This window comes from Ixodes scapularis, unplaced genomic scaffold (genome assembly GCF_016920785.2).
Source record: "Ixodes scapularis isolate PalLabHiFi unplaced genomic scaffold, ASM1692078v2 ptg000312l_1___fragment_3__unscaffolded, whole genome shotgun sequence".
Lineage (NCBI taxonomy): Eukaryota > Metazoa > Arthropoda > Arachnida > Ixodida > Ixodidae > Ixodes > Ixodes scapularis.
The window spans coordinates 443966-471109 of NW_024609958.1; the positions used below are offsets into that span (position 1 = coordinate 443966).

Here is a 27144-nt window from a genome sequence, read left to right on the forward strand (position 1 = left end):
ACTGGCCAATAGCGATCTCTAGTTCATATTCGTTAAAGGGGGAATTTCCTTGTTCTCTCGCCGACCCGAAGTGTTTAGGGGTGTAGATTTTCTGGTCTGGTTGTTGATTCGGTTGGGGAAAAAAGATGTTCCCCCTTTCCTCAATAATTTCTTCCGTTTCCATGTCCGCGCGTAACGCGATAATGGGAACGGCGCTGGCGCTCTTTTTCTTTGTAGTCATCGAGTTTAAGAGTCTCCAATGGTCTTTCATTGTGATGGTGTGGTTAACTATGGCAGCAGCTTGTAGTTGAGGGCCATAAAGTTTGTATTTTGTCACCAGTGAAGAACTCTGCCTATTTCAGAAGGTTTCTTGAAGAGGCACGTGTGACCGGATGTGAAATGATGAACTAATGCTTGGAAATAGTCGAACCATGTCCATTTCGAGGCAAGTTTACTCAAAAATGTCCTATCTTAAAGGATTTGTAGTAGCAGCAGCGTACAGTCGAGGGTCCTAAATTTTGTATTTCATAACCAGTAAAGCCCTCGGTCAACCTCAAAAAGTTCTTAGATGGGGTGCGTGTGCCGGAATTTTAAAAGATGAACGAATGCGTTAAAACGCGCGAACCATTCCCACTTTGATACCGGTGTTCGCAGAAAGATCTCATTTTTGAGCACTCGCCATAGTAGCAGGATGGGCTCGAGGGCTCTACATTTTATATTCCATCTTTAGTTGGGAAGTGATTTCTGCTTAAAAAGTTCCCTGGTGAAGCGCGTGTCCCCAAATTTCAAGATATGAACGAATGCGCAAAAACAGTTGAAACATCCGTACTTTGCGACAGCTTTATCAAAAGAACTGAATTTGAAGTATTTGCCATACCAGGATGGGCTCGAGGGCTCTGAATTTTATATTCCAGCTCTAGTTGGGAACTGCGTTCTTCTCCAAAAGTTTCCTGACGAGGCGCGGGTGCCAAAAATTTCAAAAGATGAACGAATGGGTAAAAACAGTCAAACCATCCCCAATTTGTGACCGGTTGTCTCAAAAGGTAAACTCTTTTTAGTACTTGCCATAATACCAGTATGGGCTCGAGGGCTCTACGTTTGACATTCCAGCTTTAGTTCGTAACTTAGTTCTACTCAAAACGTTACCTGGTGAGGCACGGGTGCCCAAATTTTAAAAGATGACCGCGAATGCGTAAAATCAGCCGAACAATCCCCACCTTGAAACCGGTAGTTTCGAAAATTAATCACTTTTAGCATTTGCCATAATACCAGGATGGGTTGAGGGTTCTACGTTTTATATTCCAGCTTTCGTTTGGAACTGCGTTCTAAAAAAGTTCCCTGGCGAGGCGCGGGTGTTGAAATTTCAAAAGGTGAACGAATGCGCAAAAACAGCCTAACCATCCCCACTTTGAGTCCGGTTGTCTCAAGAAGTAATAATTTTTAGTATTTGCTATAATACCAGGATGAACTCGAGGTGCATGTCGGGGTTCGGGATGTCGTTCACGACTTTCATCGACTCTCTTGCCCTTTCGGTAGCGGTTCTTAGAAGTGACCCCCGTGACGTCACGTGGGTCACGTGACCTCAGGGGGGTCACGTGGCCCCCGTGAAGTCACGGGGTCACCTGACCTCACGGTTACGCCTACGCCGACGGCAGCACCGACGCAGCTCTGGCCGGAAACGGGCGCCTTAGAGCTGCGCTCTAAATATCAACATTATTTCAGTAATATCCAGCGAGACAAAGTATCAGTGTCTGATGCGTGCCCTTCATTACTTCACATGTTATGCAACATAATCCCTAGACCAGCTTGGTGGTTTACGTGATTTTTGTTAAGGGCTGCCGCACGTTAGTGTCCGGTTGCAGCATTTGCTGGGAAGCTGGGAGAGGTGCGGAGGTGGACTCTTCCCGTCCAAGCGGTGCCTTCTGCCCTGCCACAGCATGTTCAGGCGGCTGTTCGTCTGGCAACGACCTCTGATGGGATAGAACTGACCCCGGTTTCATCGGTGCCCCTGAATTCAGCGAAAACCATCCTGGCCACCCTGGTTCTTTTTCTCTTCCCGCTTGAGGGACGAGAACTAATTTCAAAACGTTCCACGTACGTCCGTCTTCCAGCTGAAACATGCCTGGTACTTTTCTTTTTAGAATTTTCAATGGTCTCGTATACCGAAGGTCTCCTTTCCTGCCACCAGGCGGCTTGCGTACTCTGGCAAGGTCGCCTTGCTTGAACTTGGCAGCTTTTGCACCATGTTTTTTGTCAGTGTAGGCCTTGCTTTTGCTCTGCCGGTCCTCGACTCGCTTCCGGAGAGATTTCATTTCTGCCTCTGGTCGGTGAAAGAAGTCCTTGGATGGCAGCCTTACTATATCTAACCTTGTTCTTGGCAGCCGACCATGCAGTGGAACGGCGGGGCAGATTCCGGTCGTGCCGTGTGGGCTGCATCTGTAAACGCCCAGATAGTTGGTAACCGTAGACTGCAGAGGGCGACTCTCGTAGATAGCAAGCTGGATGAAGTCCTTTAAAACCCGATTGAACCTCTCAATCAATTTATTCGCTTGCGGATAGTATACTGAAGACAGGCAGTGCCGGATTCCCCTTTTTTAAAGAAAATCCTCGAACTTTTTGGATTTAAATTGCGTCCCATTTTCTGTTACAATCCCCTCGGGGTACCCTTTCCTACTGAACACTGAGAGAAGAAACTCGATGACCGTTTGCGAGGTCACATGGCTTGTAAAGCAGAGCTCAGGCCATTTCGAGTGATAGCCTATCAGTGTTATTACAAACTGTTTGTCTGGTGGTGCTCGAGCCAGTGGTCCGACAACATCAATGGCCAACTTTTGCCATGGACGATCCGGTAAAGCAACCGGCTGCAGCGGAGCGGGCACAGGCTTTGCAGATTTGTCTACTTCCTGGAAAATGTGGCAGTTTCTGACTTCTTACTCCACTAGGCGATCTATGTGAGGCCACCAAAACCGGTCCCTGAGCCTTTACTTTGTTTGCACGATACCAGTGTGGGCTTCATGTGCATAGCGTACCATCAACGGCGTCTGGGCTTCAGGTATGACCACTTTCTCCTCCCGCAGCACAAGCTTGTCAACCACCGACAGTTATTCCTGAACGTGGTAAAATGGAATCAATTTAGTGTCCATCGACCCAAAGGAAAGCGAATGGGCACGTTGCCTATGAGCAACTCCGTAGATATCTCCCGTGCACGTCTGTAACCGTCGTCGATCTGCAGAACCGTGACGACGTTAGCTTCCGCCAACTTCGGGTCCTTGACGGCTTGAACACTGGACATCTCGCTCGACTTTCACACTCCTTCGAAGTGGACAATATTCTTGCATCGGCGAGTAAAGGTCGGCATTTTAGGTCGCCCTCACTCACCCTCACCCTCACAGCCATACTCACCTAAGCCCCTCACTCACCCTCACCCTCACAGCTACACTCACGTTCAGCCCCTCACTCACCCTCACCCTCACAGTCACACTCACCTTCAGCCCTTCACTCACCCTTACTGAACCCCACGGCCCTCACGCACTCACCGCCCTCACGCCCCTCACGGCCCTCACGCCCCTCACGCCCTCACGGCCCTCACGCCCCTCACTCACTCATGGCCCTCACGCCACTCACCGCCCTCACGCCACTCACCGCCCTCACCGCCCTCACCGCCCTCACCGCCCTCACGGCCCTCACGCCACTCACCGCCCTCACGCCACTCACCGCCCTCACGCCACTCACGCACTCATGGCCCTCACGCCACACAGGCCAGCTTCAGATGGGGCAATTTCGGCCAGAAACTTTACGTCGCAACACCAGCAACACGCGCCGCCCGCGATCACACGCAGCAACCAATTGCTGCAATTTGCCATCGTCATCATAAAATTTTATTTTTCTTGCACTATTTAGACACAATTACGCGTTATAAACGTGTTTTTATGCATTTAAATCCTGTTAAGAATACTAATGCACCTTTCTGAAACAGTTTATTTCCAAAAAACAATCGACTTCAAATGAGAACCAAGTCTTTCGGTGTCATCATCACCGGCACGAGGTATCACGTGAAAATTTTGCGTCCCTGATTGGATGCAGCCGCTTCAAACGTATTCGAATTGCTCCGAGTTGCTTGCTTATTTCGAGCCGGACCCGATCTCAGCAATTCGTGTCGATCTAGGGAAAGCTAGAGAACAACCCGTCATTAACACCGAAATTGCTGAGAAAGATGCTCGATCTGAAGGAGGCCTCACGCACTCACCGCCCTCACGGCCCTCACACCACCTCATGCACTCACCGCCCTCACGGCCCTCACGCCTCTCATGCCACTCACTGCCCTCACGCCACTCATGGCCCTCACACCACTCACGCACTCATGGCCCTCACGCCACTCACCGCCCTCACGCCCCTCACGCACTCATGGCCCTCATACCCCTTACCGCTCTCACCGCCCTCACGGCCCTCACGGCCCTCACGGCCCTCACCGCCCTCACGGCCCTCACCGCCCTCACAGCCCTCATGGCCCTCACGGCCCTCACCGCCCTCACCGCCCTCACAGCCCTCATGGCCCTCATGGCCCTCACCGCCCTCACAGCCCTCATGGCCCTCACTCACCCTCACACTCATGCATTTTCCTGGTTCAGAAACTCACTCACCCTCACCTCACCTGTGAAGATGAGGGTGAGTGAGGGCCCTCATGAGTGAGGTTTGCCGAGGTATGACGGCGACAAGGCTTGTTCTTTTGCCCGGGATTTGTCGTAGTTGGCCTTGTGAGCTTGTGACCCACAGCGGTAGCAACATCCTTTTGCCGAAGTAGATCTCTCATTTTTCTTCGGTGCCACGCGCTGCACAGAAGCGTCACCATCAAACTCGTGGATCTCCCGTTGAATTTTTTTCAATCTGCCTGCCCATATCGATCGCTCTCTGGAGTGAGAGGGTAGAACCTTCGTAGAGCAGGCTTTCTCGGACTTGACGAGTAGTGCCCTCGAGGAGTTGATCTTGAATTACGTTGTCAATGTCGTCACCGTAGTCACAAGAAAAAGCAAGTTCCCGCAGATTGGCTGCATAGGCCGCAAACGCCTCATTAGGCACCTGACGTCTTTGTTGGAACCGGTGACGGACTACGAGCACATTCGTAGTCATGCCAAAATGAGCGTCCAGCACCGTCATTGCAGATTGGAACCCAACTTCAGCTGATGGCGTTCCCTCCTGTTGTAGCGCCAGAACCAAGCGATGAGCTAGTAGCGCAAGTGGCTTTGACACTCAAGCTCGTGACATGGGCCGCGTTCCTCTCGCGCATGAGACGTTACCTTTTTCGTAAGCTCTCAGAACGAGTTGGACGCCATAAAGGTTCTTCTGGTTTGGATCGTCGTCCTTCGTCGTGGTTATTACATTGGCGACGAGGACCGGTTTCGCCTGCACTGGTCTGCCAAGCGTCGGGTAAGGAAAGCGACAGCAAGTAATGGGAAGCCGTCAACGTTCAGAGAAGGCGGCCGGGTACCAGGCGTCAGCTGTGGAGCTCGAACGCACGTCGGGAAAAGCAGCGACAAGATAAGTACCTGCTTGGACGTTTCTTGTGCCTATTGAAGTCATGTCGCGGCTAGGAAGACTCGACGAGTACGACCCAAAGATCCAGGACTTTGAATCTTACCTGCAACGCTTTGAACTTTTTGTCAGCGCAAACGAAATAGCTGCAGCAAAAAAACTAGCGGTGTTTTTAACACTAATTGGGGCAAAAGCATACGAAGTCCTGAAGAACTTCGTAGTTCCCGCACTTCCAGTGCAAAAGACGTGCGAAGAAGTCAAGGCTCTTTTAAAGAACCACTACAGCCCGAAGACTTCAGTCATAGCCGAGGGGTGTAAATTCAACCGCCGGATCTAATTAGACCACGAGAGTGTGGAGGACTTCATTGTCAAGTTGAAACACCTCGCTCGAAAGTGCAATTTTGGAGTATTCCTTCAGGATGCGCTGCGTGACAGATTAGTGGCAGGTATGAAGTGTGAGGAAACTCGAAGAGCTCTGTTTGCGGCGGATGACTTAACGTTTGAAGGCGCCTGCAAGATCGCTCGTGGCAGGGAGTTGGCCGCCAAGCAAAGCGCTGCCTTACAAGTAGGGAGCCGAAGCGATGCTGTGAACACCTCTGTCAACACCGTTAAAACGGAAGTGAGGTCGAAACCCAAGACAAGGAGTTCGACGTGCCGAAAGGACACAAAACAAAAATGTGAGCGCTGTGGCAAGGCACATGCGTCAGATAGTTGCTGGTACAAGACCCACACCTGTAAGCGATGCTCAAAAGTGGGCCATCTTCAGATGATGTGTCGAGTAAATCAAGAACCACTGACGACACATCTAGTATCTGAGTCATCAGAGGAGGACGAGTACATTTTGCACAACTGCACAACAGATTCTACGATAAAGAAGGGCTACATGGTGACTGTGAACGTCGAAGGACAGGACTTGCCGATGCAGGTCGACACGGGGGCCGCTGTCACCGTAATGCCGGAAAGCGTGTACAAGTCCAAGTTTTCACACGTCAAATGTGAGTCAACGCCACTCGTGTTAAAAACTTACACGGGACAGAGAATGCAGGTATTAGGACAGTGTGACGTTACTGCATGCTATGAAGGGCAATCTGCTAAGTCGCCTCTTATCGTGGCTCGGGAGTGTGAACGGAAGCTTCCTGTGCTTCTAGGACGGAGCTGGTTAGACAAGTTGCAGCTGAACTGGAATTCTATTTTCAGCTTAAGCGCAGAAGACAGGGTAGCTAAACTAGGCAGCAAGTTCCCGTGCGTTTTTTCTTCTACGCTTGGAGCTATCAAAGACTTCGAAGCAAAAATAGTCTTGCAAGCTGGCTGCTCACCTGTGTTTTGTAAAGTCAGGCCAGTACCTTTCGCGTTACGTGACGCGGTTGAAAAGCAGTTGTCTGAGCGCGAAACGCAAGGCATAATCCAGCCAGTGAGTCAAAGTGACTGGGCAACTCCGCTGGTAGTGGTGCCAAAAAAAGAAGGTAACAAACTGAGGCTGTGTGGTGACTTCAAGGTACAATCCAGTACTAAAAGTTGACCACTATCCGCTTCCACTGCCAGAAGATGTGTTCACTGCGATTTGTGATGGCAAAGTGTTTTGCGTGCTGGGTTTATCCTCGGCATACCAGCAAGTGTTTCTAAGCCCAGAATCCAAACCCATCCTGACGGTGAACACCCATAAGGGACTCTATCACTACAATAGACTTTCCTTTGGTGTCGCCAGCGCCCCAGCTTTGTTCCAGTCCTTAATGGATAAAAGGTGTTGATGGGCCTAAGCAATGTAGGTTGCTACATTGACGACGTAATTGTCACAGGTCGAGACATAGACGATTGCCAACGCACACTTGAGCGCGTCTTGGAACGATTGAACGAGCACAACATCACTCTCAAGCAAGAAAAGTGTAAATACTTCCGAAACTCGGTGTCGTACCTCGGACAGAAACTGAGCTCAGAGGGTATCTGCCCAACAGAAGGAAAAGGGAAGGCTATCATCCAGGTACCAGAGCCCACAAACACCACAGAGCTAAAAGCCTACCTAGGACTGTTAAACTATTACGGAAAATTCTTGAAAAATGTGGCGTCAGTGGCAGAGCCGTTGTACCGGTTACTGAAGAAGGGCGAAAGATGGGTTTGGACCAAGCAGTGCAGCGATAGGTTCGACGCCACGAAGCACCCGCTGATCAACAGCCGCGCGCTCACATATTACGGCGTTCGCAAGCCGCTGACACGTGCTGCCGAATGGCGAGGAGCGTCCGATTGCATTCGCTTCGCGAACACTGACACCTGCAGAAAAGAATTACGCACAGGGAGAAAGGGAGGCTCTCGCTCTTATATTCGGCCTAAAGAAATTCCACAAGTTTCTGTTTGGTCGACAGTTCGTTTTGTACACGGACCATCAGCCACTTCTAGGGATTTTGGGGCAAAACAAAGCAACTCCTTCCCTAGCAGCTGCTAGGATGCAAAGGTGGTCCTTGATTATGTCAGCGTACCATTACACTCTTAAATACCGTAAGGGCACTGAAACAGAAGTGACTGATGCCTTGTCTAGGCTACCTATCTGTTCGACGTCCAGGGAAGAGGCAGCCGAATGTCTCTCGGTGCTTGAGTGCACTCCCCTGACAGCTCGAGATGTGGCAAAAGCCACGGCACGAGATGCCACACTTTGCAAAGTTCTAGAGTACACTAGATCTGGCTGGTCAGGAGACGTCGCAGACGAACTACAACCGTACCATGTCCGACGTCTCGAACTTTCCATTGAGCAGAGCTGTCTCACTTGGGGATCGCGGGTTATCGTACCCGAGACCTTGAGACCACCAGTTCTGACGTTGCTTTATGAGGACCACCCCGGCATCAGCCGAATGAAGATGTTAGCTAGAAGCTTTATTTGGTGGCCTGGATTAAACAAAGCTGTCGAAGAGTACGTGAAGAATGCAAGCTGTGTCAGGTCGTACAGCCGGCAGCGCAGGCTACGCCACTGTACCCTTGGCCATACCCTTCGAGGTGTTGGCAGAGGGTCCATATTGATTTCGCGGCAAAGGGTCCACATACCTTTCTTGCCTTAGTGGACGCGTATTCCAAATGGGTTGAAGTTTGGTTGATGAGCACTACCACTGCAACTCAAACAATCGCCAAACTTCGCAGTGCCTTCGCTGCCTTCGGTTTCCCCGAAGAAATTGAGAGTGATAACGGGCCACAGTTTGTATCTCAGGATCTGGAACGTTTCTTGAAAAAAATAACATTACACATACAAAGACGCCGCCCTACCACCCAATTTCAAATGGGGCTGCCGAACGTCTTGTACAGACAGCACAGCGGGCACTGTTAAAGCAAGTGCTGTCTCACGCTGAGTCGGAGAAAAAAGAATCAGTGCAAGAAGGGCTAGACAGCTTCTTGATGAGCTATAGAAACACCCCTCATTCGGTGACTGGAAAGACTCCAGCTGAACTCTTCTTGAAACGACAACCAAGAGTGAAGTTGTCGTTCCTCAAGCCCGACTTTGTAAAAGACATGACTGAAAAACAGCTGAGCATGAAACAGCAATGCGACAAGCACAGGGGCGCAGACCGCGCATTTGATCTGGGGGGAAGAGTGTGGGTAAAATGTGTGCGAGGTGAGAACGTTCCCTGGGAGGACGGTGAAGTGACACAAATTGTGAGTCCGGTGACATATATTGTGCGTGTGGCCGGTGAAACGCGATTTGTGCACGCTGACCACTTGCACCGTTCTTCGACACGACCAGATGAATCTTCATCCTTGCTTCCGCGACACGGTCAATCGGACCCGTCTCAACAGCATGAGCAGCCATCTGTGATGACAAGAACACATGACCTAGACAACGAACCGATGTCCGATATTGCGACATGTGCAACACCTTCGAGGACTGATTCTGTGACGTCTTCGCCTGATGCGACGCCGCCTGCAGGCTCGTCACCGTCAACTGAAAGTCAAGACCAGCCGGACGTTGAGTTACGACGAAGTGCGCGTGTGCGTCATCCACCCGACTGGTTCAAACATTCAGATTTTAGAAAGTGATCAGCAGGTCGCGCATTAAGGGGGGAAGATTGTTGTAGCGCGAGAGCCAAACGATGAGCTAGTAGCGCAAGTGGCTTTGACACTCAAGCTCGTGACATGGGCCACGTTCCTCTCGCGCATGAGATATTACCTTTTTTGTAAGCTCTCAGAACGAGTTGAACGCCATAAAGGTTCCTCTGGTTTGAATCGTCGTGCTTCGTCGTGGTTATTACACCTTCGACTTGCCATCCTTCGATGCTTTGTCGCTACCCCGAGAGGCTTTTCAGTAAAAGGTGACTTACGGGTCCGTGCCCCGGCGATGCTGTAGAACACGCGCTGTCCTTCAATGCCCCTGGAATTGAGAAGAATTGCTTTCCGACGATTCGGCTACAATTCGTCGGCACCGGCAGCTTCCAGAAACTTCAGGAACACCAGCTTCCACTGCTCCCATGGAATTCCAGGCTGTCCCGGAGTATGCAGGAACGGGGGCGGCGATGCAGCAGAGAAGAACGCCATGGCTGATGTTAGTATGGCCGTAATGGGCCCAGCATCTTGTCGCCAAAAATGTGGTGTCCTCAGGGACACGGCAGAGAAGAGGGACCAGACCAGTCCAGTCAACGTTCCAAATCAGACTGTCTATTCATCAACAAAGACAACGATGATGTATAGGTCGTATGGTGGTGATGATGATTTGTACATATGTTAGTAAGACAACCCAGCCACACAAATTTGTCTTATACAATCTCTTTCGTTGGCCTCCTGTGCGTCCGACTTTATTGCCCTAAAACGGTGTCGTCGTCACGTGTCGCAAAGACACGTAAAACCCTCAGAGCTATTCACTGACTCCGGTGGCTTCGTAGCGTCCTTTGCGGTCCATCGAAAGCGGAAACTGTGTATAGACAGCGAGACCGGAAACACGTGGTTAGCACATTGTTTAAAAGCGATTTCTATCAAAATCTTGCGTTATGTGTGAAAACTCACAATCTGTCAGGTAACGTACACAATAGAAGCAGCTTAGTGACACATCGCATAAACATAGGGGCAATTAAGAAAAAATATATTGTTCTCAAAAGTCCCGGTAAGCTGTTTGAGAAAGCGAAGCACCGGAACCGGTTTGAAATTTTATGCGAATATTCCTGTATCAGATCCCGTTGACGTGTGGCAGGAAATATGTAGGTCATAGAGAAAGATGTGTTAATAGAAATTATGCGAACATAACCAGAACGTGAGCAGCCACAGGGAAATCTGTGACAATGCAATCTGTCATTGCATTGTCATGAGTGCAAATGCAAACATATGTTCACTAAATGCACGATTATCAGCGTGCATAAAACTAAAATGGTAAGTGAAATTATTGAAACGGACTAAACCGAAAGTTACGACGAGAAATGCGTCAGCATGGCTTCAATTGATATGGCAGATAAAGAGAACTACTTGCGATCAGCAGCGGGTTACGCGATTAGTTCAGTGGCGTGATGGCGCAGAGCATATATTCGCGCGGAGTTCCGAAGATTATATACAGTTGATATTAGCACATTGTGTTGTTTGTTCTTCCCTCTTTTCGCTATAAGCGCAACCATATTTTCGATAACAAAAAAAAAATATACTGCGCTCATTTTTATAACCTTTATTTACTGGTGTCACGTGGGGCAAGTAGTTTTACGAGGTTGAACGAAGTAAACGTTCTATAAAGTAAACTTCTTTTGTGGATTTATAATATGCAGCAGTGGTTCAAAAAGTGACGAATTATTATCGACAAAAACATGGAAGGCAACTACTGCTTAAAAAAAAAAGACACATCCAGAACAGCGAGAAAGTAATGCGATTCTTTTGAATCTGTACCGAGTCTCGCATACCGGTCACCATGATTTCCGGAACACGCGAGTGGTGTCTTATCTCATGGTATTACAATCCTAATGGCAGCTGTAGAAGTACTCTGTAATGTTTAGCTCAATGGAACACTTCAAGGAAGCGAGGCCGTTCGCTCAAGGTCCAGATCGCGGCTTTACCGTGACCAGAGCTAGCAGTTTTTTTTTTTCGACCGGCCGTTCTCTGCTTATCGCCCCCTTTTTGCACGAGGAGGCATATGTGCCGGTCGAAACTATTATTAATTGAATTATCCAGTAAGTATTTAAAGTTTCTACTATGATCGAGCAATATATAAACTGACGACTAAGTAGTCACCGTATACACTGTAAGTGAGGGGGTGGATTAAAGCGTAGATTGCCACACATGCAAAATTTGTGTATTTTCTGCGGTTCAGTGGCGATTTCAACCTTTATCCAGGGCCTCTAAACCCGTCAAGCACAAGGGGCCAAATTTGATGGTGCGCACCGATTGGCCTATCATGACGGTGACTTCGCACGTTTTTCGCCGACGTCCAATCGAGGCACACCGCGATCTTTCAGCTCCAACATTGTGTTTGACGAGTTTAGGGCCCCAGTGGTTCCAACTTCCCGGGTTGTTTCACTGAGCGCTACGTCATAGCGCAGCTCTTCGACTGCCGCCTGGATAGTGCTCTTATGAGATGGGACGCCGTTCTCGTGTTCCCGATTAGTTTGGTTAGCACAGTTCTCAGTTACTTTTTGGGTGAGTAACGAGTCAGGGAATCTAGTGAATATTGCTCAAGAACGTGTACGTGTCTACTTCTGGGGAATACTGTACTCTGTTGAGAGAAAGTTAAATAAAGCGACAGGCGAGGCTGACGTGTTACCCACGGAGCCGGTCAAGTCTTGTACAAATATTAGTTGGGGATACTTACCCGCTGGTTCAGAAACCCGAAGCGATTAGACGCGTCTCCTTAACTACAGTACAGAAAGCTAGCGCTGTGTTTAAGAGAGGGAACCGCTGCAGCCAGCATTGCCCTAGAGCTAGATCCCGTTGCTACAACAAGATTCACGTAAGCGGTGCTAGTTAATGCCCTTCGTATTTTCGCTTTTTTCACAAGTTCAACATCTTAAAGATTTATTTTTTACTTGCATATTTATACTACACATTTTAATTTGCGACATTATGTAAATGTATTTCAGGAATACAAAACCTTTGATCCAAAAACATGCACCATGTTATGCGAAAATGGACAATACCGGAAGTTTCCAGAAGGCGTTTGCTCGAGCGGTAACGTGGTAAGTCACCAGAAAAGCTTTTTGCTGCTTGAGAGCTTCTTTTTCTCCCAGGCGCGAACCCCCGGCTATTTCATATAAAAATAAAGTTGTTGATAATTGACTCCTACTTTTCTGAAGGCAGCATGGCAGATCAGTATCAGGCGTTTTTTGGCATTGTCATGTGTTTGGCCCTAACAGAGGTAACACTGGTTGGTTCTCTCATAATTCTGTGCAGAGTCTACACGCGAACCATATTTTTAATATCTGACAGGCCATATTTAATTCCATCGGACTCACTTGTTAAGATACTCTCCGTCATCTTTTTTTTCTCTTTTGTGCATGAAGATGAACCCATATTGGCCTATATATCAGTAAATAGTCGGTGGAGAGATAGTATAAAAATGTTCAAATATGTAGCTACTTTTAAACTTCCATGTCGGATATTTCACGAGAACAAAAACACCTCTTATATTTCACCCATATCTATATGATCACGGCGGCTACAAATTGCTCGTCAGCTAGCAGAATGAATCACCACCAACATACCCCGAACGTAATATTTCGGTCACAATTCCTTAATCCTCTGAGTGTTTAGAATCGTTCTATGACCATCTTGTCAAGGGCTGGTAGGCAAAGATTGAGTGACAATTACCACGTGTAATGCCGTCTGTTCTTAAGCCTATTGATGAGGCAAATTTCTTCTCAAAAGTCACGTCATGTCTTGCCAAGTGGTTTGCTAGAATAGGCCTGTATCTCTCGACCAGGGGGTGGGAGCCTGTCCGTAAGACGCGACCATGTAATGTTTGTAACAAGGATAAAGCAGCACTGCAGCATTTTATTTTTCACGAGCCAAGGTCGTCTATAAGCGTGAGTCAACATCGGATTACGTGCGGTACTAGCGCGTTTAGAACGAAAAAAAAAATAAAGGAAAATATTGTGTGTTCTGTCTTTCTAAAAAATGTAAGAATTATTCTCTTCTAGATTTGTGTCCTAGTTAACTCTCACAAATTTATAACTACCAATGTATATTTGCCAGATTACTCTCCACGAGCAACATGAGGAAGCGTATTGTTGCACAACCGAAACGCGACTGTAAAGAATATGATATGCTTGATAAAGGCGTTGCCCAGACTCGAGAGCTGCAGACATAATATAACAAATCTATTTTTCGTTTTAATATCAGTACAAAAGGTGATTGCAGTTTTATCAAAATTAGGAGCAAGATTAAGAACAATAATATTAGCAGTAGTACCCACATTTGCTACAGTAGCATGTAAAGTTTTTGTGCAACACTATTTGTAAAATATCAGAAATAAATAAACATATAAGGAGAGAACACGGACAGCATATATGTGGTAAGATATGCTGCCCGAGAGAGCACTCTGACAGCATATCTTACCACATATATGCTGTCAGAGTGCTCTCTCGTTATTTATGTTTAGTTATTTATGAAGCTCTTCCGCTATCCGAACGTGCTCAACTCCAAAACAACGGTTGTATGGGTTGGAACCTTTCCCCCTTTACGCAAGCTTGATGGCCCATACCTTAGCTACACTAGCATGCAACGGCACTGATAAACAAGGGTCTTTGTCGCGGTGTAATAAACCCTCTTTGAAAGTCACGTGCCGGTTGTTAGAAAGTCGGAACCGCTCAGCAATGGCGGAGCAACCGACAGCACTGAACGCGCAAATCTAAAACTGGAATAAACACAAGCACGAACACACCGACTAAAACCACAAGCTCACGGTGCATACATGCGCTTGGTTGGTTTAGCCGATGTTAATGTGACAACGAGCGCCGTGACGTTGCGCTTTTGGCACTGGGTGTTTGTGTTATCCGAAATACGCAACAAAACTATTTAAAATAAAATACTAGATACCAATTTAAAATGTAATTACAGTAGCATTCATGTTGTCTTTACCGCGAACCATCTCGGGTAGAGTAAAAATACTGTGAAAGCAGTAAGTGAATTACTTTCGAAGATATGTTGCAAGCACGTTGCATGTTGGTTATAAAAGAACAAAATGTAAAACCGGGATACTCCACTTGTGAAGACTTCGCTGAAAATCGCAATCTGCAATGAGCTCCATAACCTGCAAAATGAGCCTCAGCTGCTGGAAAAGGTTTCTATGAAATAATTTTGGATACGCAACATAATGGATGCAAAAGATTCCAGGTACAATAGGGGCTGAAGTATTGTAGACATATCGACTGCGGTTCTTTAGTTTGGCGGCAGGTTCGGCTCATGACGCACTCCGTCATAAGTCCTTAATATGCCCTACGGCCATCAGGGAAACCTCAGATGTAGTTAGGCGTTGCATATCCCTGACAGCCGAAGTAGAAATAGTTCAGGCAGCCACACTTTTGGATGAGAACGCGAGTGAAGGGCAAACGCTTAAGAAAAACATCGACCCGAGGACGGAAGCATCGGTCGCTGATCAACAACCAAGGGCTAGTACTTTGTGCTCCCGGTCAAGGGCGAGGAACAACACCTCTACCTTAAAACTGGCAAACAAATTTTTAAAAAAAGTCGAGAAGAAAACACACCTAACGCGAGAGAATGTACACGAAACCGCACCCAAACTGCATTCATTCATCAAGGTCAGGATTAAATAATCGAGATAAAAGAAAGGCTCTCAAACAGGCTTGGGAGCAAATGTTAAACCAGAAGAAGCGCACGGGGGGCTTTGGGGAAGCCTAATCTAGGTCAGTGGAGCTTAATAAAGAAAGCAGGATCTAACTTCCTTGTTCAAGGGAGTGTGTGCGCTCGCTTGAAAACCAGCTCACGCATTTTTATGCTAGAACCCCTTGAACCGGCGATTTCTGACAATGGTTCATAAGGGAGCTTTCGAAGACCGTTTTCTTACCTCCTCGAAGCTCCCCGGAACGAAGACGCCCTTTGCAAAAACAGCCCTGTGGCCGCCGCCCTTTTGCGACTCGTGCGACCTCTATCAGTCAGAAATGTCTGTCAACCACCTGAGCTCCGGAAACCCAGTCAGCAAACTTCTTCTCACCTGCATTGCGTATTCGAAGATCGCCGGCCTTTTTTAATGTTTTTACTTTATTTGCCTGTTCCGGATGGCTACCATTTTTGTGTTATCTTAGACTGTTAGAACAAGGGAATACAAGGTCTCTTCACCTGCTCGGCCTTCGCAGGAAACGAACGAAGAGAGCGAACGTCCAGCGGCCCGCGGCGTTCTTCGAGAATAATTTCCGTTGAGATAAGCTCCGAAAAGCCTGCCGGCTATATTCCTTGCCTTCACGAAAAATAGGTGATATGTCGGGTTTATGGGGACGGAATAGACATGTTTGTTCATTTGTTTTGGTACTGTGCAAAGAAAGCAGCAAAGCAGCTCTCTTCAAAACATGCTCCAAAACAAGCCGGATTCCGTCAGATCGGCGTGAAGTGACCATCATCGACACTGTATATTGCTATTTTGTGTTTTTTTAGACCTTTCTCAAATTCTGTTCGGATCACGAGGCACCGTGGGATACTACGTATCAATCGGTTGTTTGGTTGATGAGATCGTTGAATTTGATATTGTGAGCGGGACAATACCCACGCAGTTCGACTACCTTGTGTCTTCAAATATCTTCGACTTTTAAGACCTTTGTAGATTAAAATGGCTGTGGACATGGTGCCGTAAAAAATCAACACAAAACAAAACAAACATTCCAGTTGAATTTGTTCGGTCGCGTACGGACTCACCAAAAATAACTTTGATTCTGTTTTTCCTGAAAATAGTCAAAAGCTTTTTTTTTTTTTTAATCTAGACAAATTATAATCGCAATAGAACACGAAAAGTCGAAAAAGAACGTGGCAATTTAGCTGCCCCCCGCGTCCGGGATTGGGCCTACTTAGGCTGCGAAAGTCCACAGACGAGAAAACCCACAGTCCAGCGCAACCGGACCACAGTGACGTAGACTCTCAAAACCAGGGAAGCGCGCTGAAAATTACTTCGCTCGAGACTGCCACTGGAAAGGTCTATACACCAACTCAACTCTCCTACGTCACGCCGCGGTGGTGGCGCGCCGGACGCACTTCCGGTCTCGGGCGGTGGGCAGAAGTCGCCGTGCCAGACATGCATTCCTGTGTTCCTTTGGAAGAAACGAGAGAAAAAACCTGGCTTCTCGTCAAAATGCTGCGATGGGGCTTTACCAAGAGAGTCTGGGAAGGTTTGAAGATTAGTTTTCATGTGTTTTTGCACCCTCCGTTCGTCCGAGAACGTAGCAGCCGTGAAAAGGGCAAACCTGACGCTGTCGAACTACGATTGCGTGTGCGGGCCACAATTTGTAGTCGCCAGATGTATTTGCTTTGTTCCAACATGACCGAGAGAACCCCCAAGTTGTCCGGACCACCCACGGATTCAGTGCGTCTTCAAATTCACACGGCCGCCTGATCGTTCGAACTTTCGTCTGCTCTTTCAAAGTTGTCTGCTCTTTGTCGTCTGCTCGTTCAAACAAAAGCGGCTCATAGACCAAACTTTGACCCGGTGATTGCAATAAGAAGTAATTGCAGGCCTCAAAAGACTTAAGTAGGCTCGGTGTAAACAGTAGATACAAGATGTTAATTATTGGTACCGGTGGCCATCACCTACTTGTTACGCTTTGTCTGTTCCCGCTTCCGATTTTCAGTATCGATGTCGATCATCGCTGCTACCTTTTACACTTTTGCAGCACGAGCGACGTCGCGACCGAAAATAGCTACAAGAATCTCATCATGGTTTTGGCGTCCATTCTGCAGCGTTCATGCGAATGAATCGCCGCACGTCAAATTATTTACGGAAAGTTTAGCGGCGTAACGAGACTTGATAATTTCGCCCAGGCGATTGAAGTGGTAAGACATTGCGATGAGGACGTAGAATCGACAACTCCAACGCGAAAAAGAGTATGCAGACTCACACAGACGCCGACAACGGGACATTCGAATGGTTTGTTGACGCGGGACGCGGTGCTTCTTGCCCGTACTCCATTGCGCGTGCGTTCGAACTGTCGTCTGCTCTTTCAAACTTGGCTGCTTTTTGTCGTTAGTTCGTTCAAACGACAGCGGCTCGTAAACAAAACGTTCACCCGGTAATTGCGAAAGAACTAAGTGCAGGCCTCAAAACACTTTTGAAGGCTGGTTGGGGTAAGTCGGCTAAGTGTAAACAGATACAAGAAGTTGTTGATCATTGTTACCAGTGGCCATCACCGACTTGTAATGCCCGATTCTACTTGAGGTTTTCAGTATCGATGTCCACCATCTCAGCTACGGTCCACGCTTTTGCAGTCCGAGCGACGTCGCGACTGAAAATAGCGAGCAGAATCTCGACGTGGGAGTCAGGCTTTAGCGCCCATTCTGCGGCGTCCACGTAAAATGAATCGCCACACGTCACATTATCCACGCAAAGTTTTGCCTCAATAGTTTTGCTGAAGCCGCTCAAGTAGTCAGACATTGTTAGGAGGACGTAGAATCAACAATTCCAACGCGAAAAAGAGCACGGGGACTCCCACCGACGCCGACAACAACGCAATTCAATGGTCTGTTTATGGGCGACGGCGGGCTTCTTGCCCACCATCCACGGCGCATGCGCGGCGCCGGTGACGTCCGCTAGGGGCGCTCCGGTTTGTTTGTAAACATGAGTTGGTGTATACCCAGTTCACCCTTAAACGGAGACTGCAGTGGGACCTGCACGCCCGCCGGTCCAATCTAGGGAGCCTTCATGTGCGCTTTGCTAGGGTGATGCCACCCTTTGTAATACCACTCGCCGACAAACCAGCAGCCATTTTGATTCTCGGCGATAATCCGTGGGGCTTATAACCCTCCCGGAAACAAGCACCTTATCTCAGAAGTTCGGAGCAGCGTTGTGGAACCCACGGAGGGAGGATTAGCATTTTCCCCCTCGGATGGGATTACCGATGGACACAAAGGCCACCTTCCGGCGCACGGGGAAACAATGAGAGAAACAAAATGGCGGTGGAAGAGGGTGTGGGATAGGGAAACAGGCAGTTGGCATCACTCTATGCGAAGCGCACATGAAGGCACTCTAGTCCAATCAGTCGCCTCCCTCTTATCGGGGAGTTTTCGTAGACCGCGTTTCCCCCTCCGCTAAGCCCTTCGCAACGAAGAAGCCGCGCCTGTGCGCCGATGACCTTGACTGTGGAGTTCCGGGTATCGTAGCGGGTTGCGGAGAGCGCTGCGGGACGGTGAAAACCATCTGCGAAAACTCCCTATCATTTGACCCAATTCTCTGCGTGTTCGTACTTGCGAGAGCGTGATGATGTGGCGAAAGAGAGGCCTATGACTGGTCCAACGAGGACGTAGCTTCCACCGCAGTCTCAGCTTATGGGTGAAGGAAGTATAGCCTGCAAAGTCCCAGATCTCGTAGCGGGTTGCGGAGAACATTGTGGGACAGCGGAGGCGATATACGAAAACTCCCTCTATGATCGTACTGAGCGTTGGCTTCCCAATCTTCTGCTGAAGGTCCAACGTGCCCTTATAGAACAACTTTTGAAACATAGATCGAGAGGAGACAATACTTCGTGTCACTAGTTGCGTGCAATACAGGCGAAGGCAACGCTAGGCGAGGGGACAAAGGGCAAGCACTAGAAAGGCTGGGGCAGAAGAGAGAAACCTCCTTTCCACTCTAACGTTCCTAGAGCCCTCCCTTTGTCCCCTCACCCTCCAGTTCCCTACTCTCACTCCGCCTCCATAGTGCTTGCTCCTCCTCTCTTCGCCTCGCGTTGCCTTCGCCTGCACTGCACACAGACTTGTACGTAACGCGTTACAAGTAATTGATTACTTGTAATCAATTACAGTTAAGTGTAATTTTGTAACGCTTCAATTACATTTGTCAAGCTGTAACGCTCGGAGTAATTCAATTACTTTTTTTCTGTAATCAATTACAAAATCAATTACACAATTACCAATTACATTTTTCATCCCACAATTCTTTTTTCTCACAAAAATCAGCATAGTCACTCAGCCATGGAGCAAAAATGATTGACATTTTTTTAACATCTAAAAAAAATAAAACTAGGATTAGTCGGCAAATCCTTTTTTCTTTTACGCCACGCTCTTCTACAAGCGCGCCACCAGCCTTGGCTGGGGAGTTCCGGATCTCATTGCAGATTGCTGATAAAGTCGACGGGAAGCGGGAACTCGCTATTGACTTTTTAGTGGGCTTTTTTCCTTAGGTCGACGCGTCAGCTACACGACAAGCTCCGGGTCTGAAAACAAAAAAGGGAACAATAACCAAACAAAATTGTGTACGCAATATTTTACTGTGTATTTGTGTATTTCTGTCATCGCAATTAGAAGTAACGTGAAAGTAACTTGAAAAGTAATCAATTACTTTGCAGTAATTGTTCAGTTACTTCTGGGAGGCAGTAATCAGTAACGGTAATCGGTTACTTTTTCGACTGTAGTAATTGTAATTGTAATCAGTTACTTTTTTCAGTAACGTGTACAAGTCTGCTGCATATAAGAAGTGACACTGAGTATACATGGGTTGCGCGTGACGTCATTCAAAGAGCGATCATATGACCACCAGAGAAGAGGGGAAGAAGGAGCTCCCCTCTTACCAGGATCCTCCTTTGTGCCTCCCGGATTTGCACAGACGTCGCTATTCTCCTCCCAGAAGATTATAGAAGATTAACCCGTCACTCGAAATTCTTACAAAAGCAGCTTCCCTCTCCTCCTCTTACATGGTGGTGAAGAATATGCGATGTGACGCCAGTGCAACACATGTATATAGGTGGACATACTTGGGGCTTTCCAAATGGTCCTTTGTTGGTATTTGGAGACTACGTTTGCTATTGCCTTGTTTCCTGTTCTGTGTTCGGTCGCTTGACTCCAAGTTTGTAATCTTTTCAGCTTTGCTCGGGAGTCTGGGGATCCCTAGTACCGTAGCTTCTTCCGGCGACAAAAATTTGTCCAATGTTGAAAAATGTGTCTGAGATAGTGAGTACAAGATAGTGAGAATTGTATATAAATAGAGTAGCATTACTCCAGACAAATGCATTTGCAAGATACCAAATACTGACAAACGTATTTGACATATGTACAGCTTGAGTAGAGTATGTAAGATAGGCACAAGTCTTGTTTTCATCCAGCGTCTCGTAGTGTTGGTTGCGATGTCATCTTTGTCCGCCATTATACAGAGATTCCGAAGTTTCCAACAAAAGGCAGACTTTCGAAAGGGGTTTACTTCAACGACATCAGTTGCCTTTTTTTTTTTTCAACTTCTTAGAAAAGTTTCATGCCGTAGTAATGGGTATCGCATTGTTGTTGTAGACCCTAGTAGTAACTTATAATCGGGCTTCCGTGTTTTCGAATAAATTAATAAATATCCGGAAAACACTCGCCGGTAAATATTCCATCAAATCAGATATCTCCGAAAAATTAAAATTCTAGGTCACAACCAGGAGTACACAAAAAACAAAGGCGGTTTTGCAAGTAACCTCCATGAGAGCACAAGGTCAGTGGTCCTGAAGAAATACCGCCTCCATTTCGTTTGAAATCTCGAACGACTGACAAAAGGGATTTGCCTTTTAGCTCGTCAAGGTTCTTCTCAGGGACTCTAAACCGTAACCGAAAACGGAAACTGTTTAGGAACGAAATTTTTTCAGTGACCGTAACCGAAACGAAACCGTTATTTGTAATTTATGAAAACCGTAACCTTAACCGTAAATTATTTACTTGTAACTGACATTAACCGATATTAACCGAAAAATAAAAATATTAGTTTCTTTCAAGAATGACGTCGCGGAGAGGTCCTGAAATGTGGCCATTTGACAGACTCACCGACAGCGAGTGGTGCATCTGCTAATACGTTTCCGTTCAATCTAAACTTCGGACTAAGGATACTTAGTTGGAATCAGTGGTCGAGCCTATTATTAAAGGTCTATATTTCTAAATATGACTCACTCCCAAAATCGCTACATGTATTCAGTACGTGTCGCTTTCAGGGTATTAACTAATATAAGTTAGAATTTTGAGATGTTCAACGAACTCGGTTCTTTTAAAACCGCAGATGCTCCTGACCTGCAACTAGGGATGTCGCGAACAGGTTGAGGTTCGAGTTCCGCCAGGTTTGACGTTTTCGAACTTTGAGTGAAAAGGTCGAGAAAGTACGATTAGGGTTCGACTGTTATGCGTATGCGCGATGTAATGGCTCAGTTGGCTTTGGATTGGGTGATGATGACCAAATGATGAACTCAAAGATCCTACTTGAAACTGCCCTATAGCCTGCTTTGAAAAAGTGGCTCCGATCTGTACTCAAGACCGAACTAAAGGAAGTCGCAACGCCTCGATTTACCCCGCAGCGGCCACCCCGGGAACTGCACGGCTGCACGCATTGGTTTAGATCGAGTCGTGCAAGGGCCGGTGGTGCCATCTCGCAGTGCCATTTCGCAGTAGCTATGTAAATGAACTTTCTTGTTTTGAATTGTCGCTAAAGGGCGGTATGTTATCGTATTTCGTTCGGTCTCGGTCGACGCGAGCTGCCCAGTTTCAAAGGCAAGTTTCCCAACTGAGTGTTTTAGTAACGTCGACTTTTAAAAATGGCAGCACTGTTTGGTTGTTTATTATATAGCAAGACTAAGTTATGCAATTTACTTTTACGTTATTAGAATTATGTTCCGTTGATTGTATCCATTTATAAAATAAAGCAACCTGTTCCGTAAGAACGTTTTCTACAAACTTTAACTTGATTGTATTCAAGTTTAACCACACTGTCCACAAAGTCCAACCCACTGATATCTATGATAATTGCTGGGTTACGCTTCCCAGCTTAGACGTTGCACCGCGCGTGTGGAGCCACCGGACGGCCATCTTGCACTTGGCGAAATTGCGCTTTTGCTAGCGTTGCAGAGGCTGGCGGCAGCTTGCTGAAGACACGTTTTGTACTTGTTCGTCGTTATTCACCGAACAAGTTTTTCAGACCCTGTGTGAGCGTTGAGGTATTAACACATTTTACGGAAGCGCAGTGCCACAGGAAGAAGGCACAACTTGTCGAAAGCAAGTTTTGGCGGTCTCACGGCGTGATCAAAGCTTCCTTGGCACGTTGAAGTGCTGCGTCTCTGTGCCTTCGCACGCTTGAATACCGATCAAGATTCGAAGTAGTGTGCCTGTGTTTTCCGAGTGCGATGTGCGTGAAGCCGCATGTACCTCTGGAGCAGCGTTTTACTTTACTTTGACGACTGTATTCTTTTCTTGCGGCTCTATCAGTTCAGCAAACGAGCTTGATCCATTGTCCGGTGGCGACGGAAGAGCGGGCGGGGGGGAGGGGGGGGGGGAAGGGGGGTACGTCTTCTTATTCGACGTTAGGCGGTTTACAGAATACCACGCAACAGCTCCATATCACTGATCAGTGGTCTGGCTCATTATCAACAATTGCACGTGACATCAAGTTTGAGCGCGGCTCGCCTAATTGTGATTGGTCAACCGATCGCACACGACCGTATGGGCCGCGCTTCAATGATTTTCAATCTGACCGTCTTGTATTTTACCTTCAAAAACCATTTTTGCTTCATAGCGTTGCTCTATTTGTGCTGCCGTGGGATCCATTAGAGTAGATTTGGAACATAGCCATGGTTAATAGTGCATAAGAAAAACTGTAAACAATTTTTTACCTCTTTATTAATAGCAACTCGCCGGAACAGCTGGACGATTAAGAACTCCGTGACCGATATATGATGCTAAGACATCCGCACGCGACACACCTCCAAACCTTTGCCGCAGACTCGATTCTTGATCGGTATCCAAGCGTGCAATGGCACAAAGACGCAGCACTTCGGCCTGCCAAGAAAGCTCTGATCACGCCTCGAGACCGGCGAAACTTGTTTTCGACGAGTTGTTCTTTCTTTTTCTGCGGCATTGCACTTTCGAAAACAATTTACACGTATTCTCAATGGGGTCTCACCGCTAACAAAGGGTTTTAAAAAAATTCTTCGGCGAATGACGACGAGCGAGTGGAAAACGTGTCTTCAGCAGGCTGCCGCCTGCCTCTGCAATGCTAGCAAAAACGCGATTATACTACTAGCAAGATGACAGTCCAATGGCTTCACTCGCGGGAGCGGGACGCGCGATCCAGCAGTTCTCATAGAGATCAATGGCCCAACCTTCTAGAACCAGGTTAACACGTCGAAGGGTCGTCTAAGCAGTGGAACCTTGAGGTTCGATGTAAAAATCCGGTTTGATGGAAGTTTGGGTGATCCCTAGTTGCAACATATCTGTAGGAGAAGCTCCGCCTCCAAATCCCGTGAAAAAAAATGGCGACAGTATATAAATGCACAATTTTTTTAGCGTCGCAGTATCAGGCAGCGAGAAACCTGCGACTCTATAAACACATGCACTTGCTTGGAAATAGCAAACATGACGTAAGTGTAACATTGCACAAGAACGAAGACTAGGCAAAGGAACGGACGGCACAGACTCGGGACAATCGGTGCTTTAAAAAGTATAGAGGTGGTGACTCGCGTCAAATCACCGCAGTGACGGGAGCAACCGAACCCTGAAGGATAGTTCACAGACTTGTAATTGTTTACTAAAGGGAAGGCTAAATGCGAGCTTTTAAACCTCTTGTGACTGCTTAGAAGAATTTGCGCTGCTCTGCAGTCGATTGTGAACAGTCACAACAGGCTTGAACACTGATTGTGGCGCAGTCGGTCCTAGTCAGGCTCAACTGCGAACCAGTCTTAACAATGTGTGGAACTCAAAGCAGGCCCCGTGCTTTTCCAACACCAGCATATGACTATATGTTAAACACAGGCGGCATATAATGGCTTCAGATCGCGTGGTCGCAAGTTCTGTGTTTGAGTTGAGGGTATGAACACCGTTGATATTGTTTTTTTTTTTTTTCGGTGACTGCCATGCGTTGAAAAAACGCTAGTAATGAACACCAATAATTAAGTCAATTTGGTATATAAAAGAATATTGGCACTGCCTTCTTAGTATGACAGTTTAGAAGCAAAAAGGATGATCTTAGTGTGAGTACGGAAACAAAAATTTCTCTCGCCTTTTTAATCATAGGTTTCACTCACGCACCTTAATCTTATTTGTAGAAAGCACATTCAAAGGCGTGTTTCAAGGAGGATGTTTTGTAGCATATTTTATGATTATAAAGTGCTGCCCAATTACAAAAACATCCCTATTACCAAAAGGAAGCTGTATTAAAACGTTAATATATGTGTTCCGATTGTAATAAGGTCGCATTCTCTTTTTTTTACAGGTCTGCACTCAAGAAGTGAATAAAACGCTTCACGAATGGTTATCGATTATAAAAAAAAAAGAGAAACTGAAAACTTTGAACTTTTCTTCCGGAAAGAAATAATTTTGGCTAGGGTGACTGACCAATAAAAAATAACGATTGTGGTTCCTCTAAATCTATAATTTGTAAAGAAGAAGGTACATAAGCTTCATCATCCTGGCAAAAACCAGGCAGCTCGGAATGTGTGCCACACAAAGCTCACACACTTTTTAAAAACTTTTAAGGTTATTTTTTGTATATTTGTATTATTTTTATTTATATTATAGTTTTATTGTAACTTATTTTTATAATAACAATTGTGTTAGTATAAAAAGGCTAGTTCGCCTCGACGGGAAACTTATCTTTTAGTTATAGATGAGAAAATTAGCCGGTGCAGTACAACCGCTAACCTGGGGTCTTTAGCGTGCACCACGCAGTAGGGATTACACAAGCGTGTGCCGGTACAAAATTCATCGCTATCGAAACGAGCAGGTGATGGGGATCAAGCCGGTCAGGTGGGCGTAACGCCCCATTCGGAGGCGTCGAACTTGTGTTCTGGTTCTCATACGCGCCACCAGATGGCGCCACATACATCAAGGTCTACGCGAGGCTGCGAGGCCGCCTGCTACGCGCGGAGTGAAGCGTTCAGCAACTGCAGCGAAGCTTTACACGACTTAACTGTAGGAAAAAGTTCACCATGGTACTTTTAAGCGGCGGTGGATATTTCTGATATTATATAAGGCTATTAACCGTTCCAAAAAGGGGTTTTTGACGGCGTCATTTCCAGCGGTTGTGCGTATGGCGCGTGCTTCCTTTCTGAAGGGAAGAACGCGGACCCAAGCGCCCTGTCGGCATGCAAGTGGCTCATAGTCGATTGTAAAAAACGGGACGCTGAAGTGCTGTCGTGGCGACGGCACGCTATTTCCTTATTAAGTACGCTCCGATCGCAGCGCCGGCAAAACGGTTCTCTCTCGTTTGCACAAACAAGTCTACTTTAAAATAAAAACGGTACGTTTTAAAAGATGTCTAAGTTCATGAGCCTCCAGCTACAACTAATATATAAAAAGTGCCTTTCGGCAGCATGCAAATTTTTTTATTTTTTTTTATTTCAACATTACGCCAAAACGATCAACTAAAATTCTTTGATGCAGCTGGCCTCCTGACAGTGAGGACTCATTGAACTTTAGTTCTGTCACAGAAACAAAACGAGGCGGAGATATGCTTCGATTTATAAATGTTGTTTATTAGAGAAGTTACACTGCCTTTCATTTTAGGAAAAAGCAGCATTTGACAAACAAAAGGCAACACTGCACTACTCGTGCACTTTCAGGTAAAGTAACACTGATTCTATTAAAAAATACTTATAAAGTAAATATACATAATGATAAAAGAAGTTTGAAGAGCTGAAGAGACCTATTAAGGCAGTCTTTTCGTAAGCTTTTGTTCTTTTTTCTCTGAAATGTCTGCCATATTAAGCCATTCCTGCTCTTCAAACTTTAAGGATCGTTCCAGGAGAAGCGGTCTACTGAACTACTTTTGAGAGCTTGCGCAAATTTTGAATTTTGTTTGCCTGGTTAATTTTGAGCTGTTTGCAGTACTGACGGATTCGCATCCCAACATAGTAGTGCAAAACGTGCGCCATGACCTCCACTTTGTGTTCATGGCAAGGAAATGACAAGTAGAAATTGTCCAGGACATGCTCAATGATTATGTCGTACGCGTGTTTCTTCCTTGCATGCTTCTGAAATATTTTCTCTGTTTCATATAAAAGTCCAAACAAACCAGCATTGGGATGCAGCAGTCCCCCTCGCGTCTTGCAAACTACTAGAGCTGGTTCGAGTCTTGTACATGATGCAGCGCTAGTTGTGGCCGTTAGTCCAGTCTTGCACACTGAACAGCTTGTGTTTTTTAGCAGTTTCTTGCACAGAAACCCTGCTACATAATAAATTATGCATTCGGTGACAGTGGCTGATGCAGGAGCGCCATCAAATACATCCTCACATTCAACCTCATCATCAACACAACCGTCAAGTTTCCTCTTGAGCTCTTCTAGTCGTGACTCGCACGGAACATCTTCCTTAAATGTTGTGGTTAGATCAGACAAGCTTAGGAGACGCAGTTCTTCATTGGCATGAACTTGACAGCTTCCGTACTTAGGCGGCTTCACAAGACTGTAAATACAAAGCATGTTATACAGTTGCAAAAATGTAGGCATGCAGGGATGCTCGTTCTATCCACCTGCTTGACGTATCACTCCTAAAGCGTTTTCGAGAACATCCTGATTAAACTTTGCTGTTAACACAAACTTG

At 46.7% G+C, this 27144-nt stretch overlaps 1 protein-coding gene across 1 annotated transcript in view; it reads left to right on the top strand.

Moving 5' to 3' along the window:
• LOC120850893 overlaps positions 1 to 24919 on the top strand; it is a 43512-nt gene extending 18593 nt beyond the window's left edge. Inside the window, exons 3-4 of the mRNA XM_040223582.1 lie at positions 12531 to 12626; positions 24818 to 24919. Of these exons, the coding sequence (XP_040079516.1) occupies positions 12531 to 12626; positions 24818 to 24919 (198 nt within the window). The remainder of the gene's footprint in view (positions 1 to 12530; positions 12627 to 24817) is intronic.
• The last annotated feature ends 2225 nt before the right edge of the window (positions 24920 to 27144 follow it).